The 11,447-nt window shown below is 49.4% G+C and overlaps 3 protein-coding genes across 3 annotated transcripts; 1 reads left to right on the top strand and 2 right to left on the bottom strand.

The window, feature by feature from the left end:
• Positions 1-272: 272 nt before the first annotated feature.
• Positions 273-632, bottom strand: BROUX77_007064 (uncharacterized protein; the record flags this gene model as incomplete). The annotated part of the gene is made up of 1 exon (XM_073752118.1): positions 273-632. The coding sequence occupies one exon, from the start codon at positions 630-632 to the stop codon at positions 273-275; it is 360 nt and encodes a 119-aa protein (XP_073602475.1).
• Positions 633-1,146: 514 nt separating this feature from the next.
• Positions 1,147-2,463, top strand: BROUX77_007063 (uncharacterized protein; the record flags this gene model as incomplete). Its single annotated transcript, XM_073752117.1, has 2 exons — positions 1,147-1,389; positions 1,462-2,463. The coding sequence occupies 2 exons, from the start codon at positions 1,147-1,149 to the stop codon at positions 2,461-2,463; spliced, it is 1,245 nt and encodes a 414-aa protein (XP_073602474.1).
• A 175-nt stretch (positions 2,464-2,638) lies between these two features.
• BROUX77_007062 (uncharacterized protein) lies at positions 2,639-5,054 on the bottom strand (the record flags this gene model as incomplete). The annotated part of the gene is made up of 4 exons (XM_073752116.1): positions 2,639-3,337; positions 3,404-3,917; positions 4,008-4,637; positions 4,711-5,054. 4 exons carry the CDS (start codon positions 5,052-5,054, stop codon positions 2,639-2,641), a joined length of 2,187 nt encoding a protein of 728 aa, XP_073602473.1.
• Positions 5,055-11,447: the final 6,393 nt, after the last annotated feature.

The following is an 11,447-nucleotide window of genomic DNA, read 5'->3' as shown; positions in this document are numbered from 1 at the left end:
CGGCTAAGCAGGCAAGGGTTAGCTGGGTACAGCTATGTAACTGACTGGCTGTCCAAAGGATACATGTCGTTTGTTTCCATTTTGCAGAGACCAACTGCACATGTATGTGTGTACATTGTTTTATATACGTACAACGGAAAGACGGAATCTTCTTGTTGCGGTGGCTAGTTCTATAATAGACAAGCTGACAGCCAGAGAGGAGAAGCGAGAAGGCAATTGGTGCAGAGGGCTGGCTAGTCAGAAGCTGAAGCCGGCTGTGACGTGTGTTCTTCTTACAGCCCCAGGAACGACAAGCCCAGAGTTATGAGCCCGGGAACTCCCTGGACAAAGAGGATCTTCTTGCTGCTGGTGGCTGCGCCAAACACGCCAGCCACTGCCACGCAGCCAGCAAAGAAGAGCCGCAGCTGCTCTGCAAATGCGCGATCGGGGTGCACCATGCTCCAGGCCAGGCCGGCAGCCAGGAAGACGTTGTACAGGCCCTGGTTGGCAGCCAGCACCTTGGTCTGCTCGGCAAACGCGGGCTTGAGACCAAAGGCGCGCCGGCCTGCAGGCTTAGTCCAGAGGAAGATTTCAAGCACGGCAATGTAGCCGTGGAGGGCCGAGAGGGCGGCGGTGGCCGTGACAGCAAGCATTGTGGGAAAAAGGGAGAAAGAAGGAGAGAGTTGGAAGATCTAGAAGAATTACAGAGAAGAAGAGAAAGGGGGGAGGTGTCTATGTCGCAGAGCACAACTGGAGTCGCTGGACACGTATCCAAGATGTTTGGGTCTATTTGCCACCAAGTGCCGGACACCAAAGCACTAGGGTTACCGAACGCGATGCTTGGAATTAGGGTCTTTCTGCCAGCCAGAAATCAGACCTCGGCACATCGCAGGGGAGACGCTTCAACTGACCAATCAGAAGCCATGCGCATTCAACACATGCGGACATAGGCACTTGTAGATCCTCTAGCCGCGACAAGCTACCGAAGCAAAAGTTGGAGAAGCGCCGATGTAGTTTGCTCCGGCGAGGTTGGAAATTCCCGACAAAACAAGCCCCTGTAACCACCGACTATAAGTACATGAGATACACCCAGGAGTTGGCCCTGGAAGTTTTGTCTCTTGACCCATTACTATCGTTCTCCCATTCAGCCACCTCCCATATTACACAATGACCGACCGTGTTGCTTCACTGCTGAACCACTTGGCGCCCGGCTCCAGCCTGTCCAAGATTCAACAGAAGAACCCCGACGATATCGTCATTACCTTGGCTCTGCGCACGCCAATGTGCAAGGCCTTCAAAGGCGGCTTCAAGGACTCTCAGCTGGAAGACATCGTCTTTCTCTTACTGCAGCAGGTCCGGGAGCGTAGCGGCCTGGACCCAAAGCTGGTTGAAGATATTTGCTTGGGAAATGTACGCTCCAGTTGTTCCATGGCCTCACCCAATACCCTATTGGCCCCTTGCTAACGTCCGTTTCGCGCGCAGGTATCAGATGCCAAGGCCTGCTACAAGCTTCGCTGCGCCGCACTTGCTGCGGGTTTCCCAAACACCGCGTCTGCCTATTCCGTCAACCGCTTCTGCTCGTCGGGCCTTAAAGCCGTAGCCGATGTTGCTGCTGCGATCACAACAGGCTCCATCGAGGTTGGAATTGCCATGGGCGCCGAGTCCATGACTGTTGGCGGCGACAAGGTTGACGAGCCGTTCTCCGAACGCGTGCTTTCTGCCAGCCAAGAAGCCCGCGACTCCCTGGAGCCCATGGGCTGGACTAGCGAGAACGTGGCCAATGACTTTAAGCTCGAGCGCAAGGTATTGGATGAGTACGCCGCCGAGTCATTCCGCCGCGCCGAAGAAGCCCAAAAGAGCGGCTCCTATGACGACGAGATTGTCCCCGTGGTCGCCAAGGTCAAAGGCCCCGATGGCGCTCTAAAAGAAGTGGTGCTTACAAAAGACGAGGGAATCCGCCCGGGCACCACTGCCGAGAAACTCGGAAAGATCCGTGCTGCCTTTCCCCAGTGGGGAGGCGCTACCACAGGAGGTAATGCCTCGCAAATCACCGACGGAGCTGCTGCTGTGATTCTCATGAAGCGCAGTACGGCGCAGCGTCTGAACCAGCCCATCCTTGCCAAATACGTCGGAAGCACAGTCGCGGGCCTTGCGCCCAGAATCATGGGCATTGGCCCTACAGTCGCCATTCCCAAGCTGTTGAGCCAGCACAACATCACTCTCAGCGATATCGACGTCATTGAGGTCAACGAGGCTTTTGCAACCATGGCTGTCTACACCAGAGACTTCCTTGGACTGGATTATCAGAAAATGAACCCCAAGGGCGGAGCCATCGCCCTCGGCCACCCTCTTGGGTGCACTGGCGCACGGCAAATCGTCACGGGCCTGAGCGAGCTCAGGCGCCAGAAGAAGAAGATGCTGTTGACCAGCATGTGTATTGGCACAGGCATGGGAATGGCTGGACTGTTTGTGAACGAGGCGTAGTTGGGAATGAGAAAGACTTGTATGGTTAGCACTGGGACATAGTTAATGCAAGCTTGGTAATTTACGATGAACAACTGAAAATTCTGTAGTTTGTTACTATTATCTATGTGAAGTGCTAATATGAGACTCAATCGCTATACATGATCATCCGAAGAAATCGCTAGTTATTGCGTTTTTAAGACGCTAAAGCTTCGGTTTCCGCCCTCTCGGTCCGCCGTACAGCCTCGTAGACATCCGAAGTAAGTCTTTGTTCACCAACCATGTGAACAATGCCGCTCTTTTCCATCATATTGCGAACTGGATGGCCGGCTGATGGACAGCGGCTGAAGAAAACCCGCACGCCTTGATCGCAGTAGTTGCGCACGATTTCCTCGAGAACTTGGGTGCCTGATCCGTCCATTGAAGTCACTCCGTGAATATCAAATATTATGTTGCGGTTACTATCGCGAGGTCGAGTGGCAGGCCGAGCGGGATGTACCATTGCACCATAGCGTTCCAAACGACGGAGCCTGCTGCGAAGTTCGCCAGTGTTGGCAAACGTGAGCGGCTCGGGGATTTTGACAATCAGACAGCCCTCAAAGAACTCGAGACGCTCGGGATGAAGCTCGGCGTTATCGAACCGATTTGTGCCAGGCACGCGCCCAAGAATCTGAATGCGGGGGCGCGTCGAGTGTCGGATGACCTGCAACAACGAGAGCCCGATACCAATTGCTATCCCAAAGGTAAGGGAAAAGAAAATAGTGGACAGGAAGATCGTGGCCATGAGAGCAAGCTCAGTCCATCCTTGAATACGCATGAAGAAGGATATGTCATGGGGAGCCTCCTCAATCAAAGACCACGCAACAACAGAGATCATGGAACTCAGAACGGGTTTCTAGAAAACATGACGCAAAGGTTAACACCCGTTTCGACAGACGGATAGAGATGACTGTAGACTTACCGGTATAAAATAGAAATATGGCAGCATCCATTTGATGCATCCCAGAGTAATTAGACTGAGGAAAACAGAGCTCATGGGGCTCCGGCCGCCAGTAGACTTGTTAACTTTGGATCGTCCATACCCTCCAAATGCAGGAAGACACATAAAGCATGAAGACACCAGGTTTGCTGTCCCAAGTGCCACGAGTTCTCTGTTGGCGCTAAGCTCAATGCTAGGAAACTCGGCAGAGGCGCCGAGGCCACGCGCAGCGACTGAAGACTCAAAGAATCCCAGGAGGGCAATGAGGAATGATGTACTCATGCCACTACGGATATACTCGATCATGGAAGACCGGAAGGGCCAGCTGAATTTAAACAGATGGCCAGAGGCTGCTTCGACAGGGCCCAAAATTTCCACGCCGTGCTGGTCCCAATCGAGCGTTGCGCTGAGTACTGAAAAGAGAACAACAACTAGAAGTCGGTCTGGGAAATAAGCCACCAAGGGTTGTCTCGGCTGGAGTTTGTTCTTGACGGTTCTGGGCACGTTTTGTCAGAAGAAACGAAGCAAAGAAAGATATATGAGCTATGATGTGGTCCTTGCCACGCCTAAAACGAAGAGGACTTACCGAAAGAACATGATGGTAACAAAGCTAGACAAGGCCACAATAGCCGTCATCTGGTGCACATTGTGCAGATTCTTAATGACAAACACTATCTTGTCCCAGGAGCTTCTGTGTGCAGCGCCCGTGTGCTTCGCGCGAGCAGCCAGTCCAAGCTCTGGAATCAGCTGGTCGACGGCAATCACAAAGCCCACGGCTGAAATAAAGCCACGGAGAAACGGGCGGCTGAGTACACTGTCCAGGAAGCCCAGGCGGGCCAAGCCAGCAATCAACACGGTGACGGCCGACATTCCTACCACGACACCGGCTATTTGGGCGTGGAGGATGTCGTTGTCTTCGCTGCCTGGGATGTCCTCAATGCTGGCCTTGATGATGGTTCCAACAAGCAATGATCCGGCTGCCTCGGGGCCAACCACCATGTGAGGAGAGCTTCCTAGCAGAGCGTATATCATGGGGGCGAAGAAGAAGGAGTACAGGCCGTTGATTGGCGGGAGGTGGGCAAGGTTGCTGGCCAGAGACAGAGCCATGGGGATGTATATCGACGCCATTGTGAGGGCGGCGGTCAGGTCACCACTAATATATGAGACCTTGTACTGTCGGAGCCAAGATGTGCAAGGCACATAGTATTGGAGATACCTAGAGGCGGAGGGGGCATTTGAATGTTAGAGACTTGGGGGAGCCTGTTGAACAGCGCATCAAAAGGGCTTACATCATGGCCTTCTCCTTTTGTGTTTGAGGCAGCGGCGGAGTACCAGCTGGATACTTGGCCTGCGAGTCATCGCCATCTTCGCTCTGTTCGACCACATAGTTCAAGGCGCCGCTGTTTGAGCCGGTCACATTGTCTTGTCGGTGGTGGAACAGGGACTGCTGCTCGCTCATGAGGCTAAAGGGGCTGTCGCTTCGCGGGGGCGAGAATGTTCCATTGGTGACGTGGTGTTGCTGGGTGCTACTGCCGAGAAGCTGGGTGGTTTCGGTCGGCGCATCGCGGCCGCAATGGTTAGAGTTAGGCGCAACGGCAGCATCATCGCGAGATGATGACGCTGTTGGTGGCATGACTTCGGTGTTGCGATCGCCAGGGATTGTTCGTCGCCTGGAGCAGAGAGCGGTGTGGGCGACAGAGTTATCAAGGAGAGGGAATTGAGTTTGAAGCATTCAATTAAAACAAACAAAGCTGCAAGGGCGCCTGTAGCCCTGATAGTTAACATGGGCAAGCTATGGCTAACCCTAGCTACTGTCTTCTAACCCACGGGTGTTCTAATGACGTAATCAGCCGTTCTTGCCACTGACCCACCCACTCCACAATTCAGGGATGGCCCCCGAATTTCTTCAGATCCCTGGGCCGCGATTTCTCAATCAACCACAATTATTATTATTATTATTATTATTATTTGTTTTTAGAGTCCATCAACCATAACTTCCAAGGAACCAGCGCTCCTCCAGAAATCTTGCACGAGCCTGCTGTGGACGTCGAAAACGGTGCCCCCCGGGCTTCTGACCCTTCTCCCCCCGCCCAGACTCCAGCTGTCCCACTCCCACCTCGATATGACCATTCAAACCCTGATCTCTACGAAGATTTCCGGGTCTATGTCGTGGACAAAAACCGCTACGGCAGTGCACAGTTCCAATGTACTGGTTCCTTCATCCTGCACTGCTACACCCTGCTGTCCGGAAACGCTCTCATCAGGGTGGAGCCATATCTCCGCCAAATGCTCACTGACGCATCAAAAGAGGACGTTCCCACGTTTCTGAAATTCTTGGATGGCTGCTTTAAGGACCCCTCAGCGCCTGCTCGTGCACTCTACGAGCTATGCAACCTCAGATATCAAGGTGGTTCTGCCTCTGAGCACCTGGCCCGTGTCTCTCGACTGATGAAAGTCGGCGGCTGTCAGGAGTGAGACCACAGATGGCGCATCACCACCCTCCGCTATACTCTCCCCCGCGATGTAATGGGTGCTCTTGTTGGATTCCGAGACCCTCCTACACATGAAGAGTACGCGGAGCAAGTTTTGAACACCTGGAATAGGCTCGACGAGATTGACCGGACTTTTGCCTCCCGCAAAAGCACTCCCCGGCGTGCAAAGTGGGTATCTAGGGAAGAGATCTAGTCTAGAAGAACTAGGGGACTCTGCCTTCGTTGTGGTACTAGCGCTCATAAGTCTCCTGACTGCCCTTACGAGCGTGCCCGCCCTCCTCGTAGGCAGCCAGTCCCGCCACTGCTTGAAGACTAAGACGACGGGCAATACTAAATACCAGAGGGCTGACGAGGATTTTTGAACACTAGCTGCCTCTGCCCAAATTCGTGGTCAGAGGCCCGATATAGTTTCCAAGGATACCAAGGCCGCCGCGAAGGAATGGGAGGCATTAAATAAATCTGTAGTGAACATGTCGATTGAGTTAGATGCAGTGATTAACAAAACTTGCCCTGTAATCGCAGTGGTTGACACCAATAGCGCTTCCCCTTCAATGGTCAATGCTGACCTGGTCGCGAAATGGAAACCCGAGACTCATGCAAGCTCTCGCCCTCCAGCTTTGGTACCGTTTAACTCATAAAGTACCGTTATGGTTAGCCCAATTGTCCGTATTCTAGATAACCTACTACTCAAGGAAATCATGGGCTCTCAAAGCGTCAGGCCTTATTTTGAACATGGCGAATACCATGTCTTTCTAGCTACTCCGCCACAACAATGTTCTTCGAATTCACATTAACTAAACTTCCTGCATCACATTCCATTATATCTCCGCTAAAACTGTCTTGAAACTGCTTCATTACATCTACCCTAAAGCCGATGCATTTATTTTATTTTAAAGCTGTTGAATTGATTGTGAAAGTACTGAGTTGAACATAGTGAAACTGCGCTGAGCTAATAACGGGGTTACATAATTAAACATCAAGATACTGAATGCATTGACTGTGAAGATATTGAGCCTGCTGAATTTGCAGTGTCTGAGTTGGAGTGAAAATGCTAAACCAAATATCACGATACTGACTTGATCTTGCAAACAAGTTGTTGACCAGTTGGCCAATCTGCCTTGAAAGCAGCGGGCTAAGCTTGAAGCTGTTGTAGTCTATTGAAGATAATGACTCTACTTTGAGTCTGCTCGATCTACTCTGAAGACACTACATTGCGTTGCAAGCTTGCGGGTAGTCCATAACACTTCGACACAAGTATGATGCGTATTTGAATTTGAATGCATTCATGCAATTATATGCTTGTAAGCGTTATCACATCCCGTTAAACGGGTATATTCTGCTTTATCACATAATCCTTCAGCCAGTTAACCTTGATTCAACAACAGCGATCAGCTAAAACAGACTGGTGCATAATGTCTTCGGTTCAAAAGGCACAACCTGATTGGCCAACCATTTGAAGTGCTATTATATCTGAAGCAGTTGAAGGAGATCAAAACCAACATTAGAGCACCTTGCCCGCCCATTGATCACATCGAGCAATCTTTTAGCTATAGTCACTTGCATTTGAAATAGTTGCCATAGTTTTGCCGCACCGTATCGTATCCAGACATAATCCAAGCTCATGTTGTTCGTGGTAAATTTCGCTTGAAGTCCCGAGCCGATTTAGATAGGCGAAAGATTCTATCTTCTGTTGTAATCAAACACACTTGAACTCCAAGTTATTGATTCAGGACAACTCAATGTATCATGCAGTTGATTTTTGACAGACGACGCTTTGGAGCTTTCAAAAGAGGGAATATGTGATCACAAACAGGCAAGCTGAGGCAAAAATAACCCAATGTAAAGGTATTATTTACCAGACTGTTGTAGCAAACAATGGCAACGAATTGGATGCTCTTGAAGAAGTGACGATGCAGTTTGTTGTTACACAGTAGTGAACTGCGCCGCGCTTGATCTTTGTGCTACCTAAAATCTGATGGGTTCATGGTGTCCAAATCAGGGGCACAATATCCTGACTAAGCACTGCAGGAAAAACCCTTCCGCCTAATAACCCATACAAGAGAGGGGTAAGAGCGGAAGACGGTGTAAATCTTAGATCTTGTTGAAATATAGAGCTCACTGTGAAACGACGGAGGCCACAACTAGGTACTATTAAGTACCTGAGAGTGGGGAACGGAAGATGCTAGGGTTTCACGCTAGTGATATCCCTCCTGTGGCGAAAGTATAAGTAGGGTTGGAATGTCCCTTCCTGAAGATACTTGAAGGGACATCTTAGATAGTGATACAGTTTTCTTTATTCAACAAATCTGGATATATTTGCAATAACCGTATTCCACGCCACTTTTCCAAAGTGTACTCCAGCTATGTTTTCGTCCATCCCTAAGGATGGTATTCCCTGGCCGAACGCGCATACCTGCCTCTCGCTGAACTTTTAAAAACCACATTTGCAAAAACATCAAGACGCCGTTTTTTGGTAATATATCAACAACAAACAACTTTAGACATTTTATTCTTCTCAGACCCTCTGCGCCTGCTCTCTAGTTTCCCAACGAGCCTGCCTTTCTCGCAACTTAGCCTCCTTACTTTCCAGTCTCTCTGCTTTCTTCAAGGCCCTCTCATGCGCCTTGGCCGCGCGCTCTGCTTCATTCAGCCCGATGTTGTCGACTATATTACGCGCATCTTCAGCATTCAATGCAATTCCTTACCCAAGGTGAAGGTTATGAGAAAACTTGTCGTAACTACGTCACGGTTTTGTCGCTTATTTCTTGTTCAGATAATGTTCAACTCATTCAGTGTAGAGGGCAGGTTTCTCCTGTTGAAGTGGGTAAACGCGATAGTTTGATATCTCCAGCGACGGACGCACTTTCGGTCACGTTAGCAGTCTCTTAGTTCTCAAAAGCTGTTCTTTGTACGAGTTTTGGCTGCTTCGTGACCTGCATTTGGTTGTTTCCCATGCCCAACTGAAATCCCGTCCCGTCAACATTCCAGATATCTGCGTCGACGATACCGTACTTCAAGATGAATTCTTGAAGACCAAGGAACCATTTATTGATGATATCTACTCTTTCTACTTTTTTATTTTCGCATCAAGAGTCTTTTGGCATAGAGCTTTGTACTTTTTGCGAGCGAGAAATCGAATGACACAGTTCTTACTGAGGATGGGGGGGGCTCTTGGTTGTCTGAAGAACATCACGATTTCAGGATGTTGTTGACAAAGGATATGATGATTTCCTTTGGCAGAGGATAGTTTTAGCTACCGTATAAATCAATGTATCCAACTAAAGTACTCTCTTCAGTATCAGGGAACAGCCGATATGGCAATTTCTTTCCTCTGGCTTGACAGATGCAATGAAGGCGCGATATGAAGACGTATTTAAGACCACGAATTGACGCGCCATTTTTGCAATAGAGATTTCTGGATTCTTTTTTCTGTAAAAGATACTGCATGGCTTAGAATGGCCTCGATTTCTGGCAAGATTTGACTTATTTTTGCGAGCGTTACGATGCGATGAAACATCCAATGTGTAAGTGGTGATGTTTTTTTTGAAAGTTGAGCGAGAGGCAGGTGTGCGCGTTCGGCCAGGGAATACCATCCTTAGGGATGGACGAAAACATAGCTGGAGTACACTTTGGAAAAGTGGCGTGGAATACGGTTACATATACGATTCACACAAAAACTCTCCACAAACTCCATAACGAGACCCACATTGGTCGCTTCAATAAACCAGAAAGCTTTGAGAAATGCAGGGGACGCCTTGCTCTTTCAGAAATGACTTGATGGAATTGAAATCGTTTGAAGCGTATCAAAAAAATGAACGCTCCAAAACACAAAAGACCACCAACAAAGACCAAGGGAAACATCCGCGGATGCATAGCACGGGAAACCCATGCAACAACACAAGAGGATCGAGAGTAGCAAAAGCTCGTCCGGGAAATTACTCCACAACTAGCCCAAGTTCAGACGACTTGCGAAGAACATGCGGAGAAAAGGATCAATAGAGTTAGCTACCGAACTAAAAACAACGACGAACCAAGATTTACAGGGCCAAAAGTCTTGACTTGATTTGACTATATTTAACGTCTACCAAAATCACCAAGATCACACGATGCCGGATTAGGTAACGGACAGAAACTTAAAGTCCTCCGCTCGACACGCCGCATAGCTTCTGTATGTTCGGGATGGCGCACCATCCCCAAGCCCCGAAGAACCAGTGGTCCACGCTCTACTCTGGGCAGCAAGAAACACAAGTACAAAGAAAGAAAAGAAGGTGATAGCCCGTTTGAACCTTTGAAAAGACAATCTCGAGTTGTGAGGAGGGATCTACGAGTTGTTGGGTGTGGCGGCGATGAAGGGCCGGCGATCGCGAGGAGGGTGTCGTGAAAAGGGGGCGAGTCGGCGGCGAGGAAATCCCTCAAAGTTGGGAGAAAGCGGACTCGGGCTTTGCAGCTCGTTGTCGTGTTGAAAAAAACAAGAATGGCAGCAGCATTGGGATCGTGTTGCTGTCCTCATGAGACTCTCAGCAAAGGCTCGGGGGGGGGGGGGGGGGGAGGCCGACCTCAAAGGTCCCCCCCCCTCGAGGGTTGTAGGAGGGAAGACTGTATAGGGCCTAAAGAGATCAGAGATCGTTCTCAAAAGACCCAAACAAAACAACAACATGAGGACACGTTCCCCAAAAAGGGGAGGCAAAGGCCAAAATCGGCCAGGAAAAAACAGACATCAAGAATTATTTTACCCTGCTCAGCCCAATAGAACCAGGCTCGGTTCTTTCAAAGAAAGGGTGAATGTAAGAATGTTTACATTTATCAGGTCGGATTATTAACCAGAGGGTTATAACCCTGACCTGGCAGCTCAGTCTGACTTTAAAGTCAACTATGGGGATTAAATGCTAAGGAGCGTCTTATGCATTAATCCGTGGTTGCTTAACCAGAAGCAACTTGACTCCCTTTGGAACTCAAGTTGAAGTTTGCGTTTTACGAGATAACTACCTAGCTTGAGAGCGTTAGTTCCACACATTCTATTTCTACTATACCATTTGTTGAATACTATTTAACACTACATCTAGCGAGATCCATACTCCAAACTCAGACTACTAGACTAACCATATTACACATCTTCCAGTGTCGATTCCGCTCAGTGTTCTGAATTTCAGGACTCTAATATTGTCACGCCACCTACAAGTGATTCGGCAGAGAACCATATTCCTCCGAACACGGGCTTCGGTTACACCATTTCTTCTCCTCCAGCACCTGCTGTTGCTACTATGCCTACCATTTTCTCAGCACCTTTTGCTGCTCAAGTCCCTATTGTCACATCAGCCCCAGTTCCTGTTCCAGTTTCTGCTACTCCTCTACCTTCTGTTCCTATCGAAGCTTCTCATCCTAGCGATGAGTCTGCTATGGACGTGGATGATATCCTTGATTCCACACATGAGCCACAAGTTCGGCCAACAAGGAAAGCTCCGCAATTCAGAAGAAATAGAGCCGAGATAGATGCCGGTATGTCTATTGAGGAAGCCCGTCGACACAGGCAATCA

The sequence above is a fragment of the Berkeleyomyces rouxiae genome (assembly GCF_048999995.1).
Source record: "Berkeleyomyces rouxiae strain 22BRR77 chromosome Unknown BrBRR77_ptg000011l, whole genome shotgun sequence".
NCBI classification, from domain to species: Eukaryota; Fungi; Ascomycota; class Sordariomycetes; order Microascales; family Ceratocystidaceae; genus Berkeleyomyces; species Berkeleyomyces rouxiae.
Note: the sequence above shows the minus strand (reverse complement) of the source record. Positions and strands in the feature narration are given on the sequence as shown.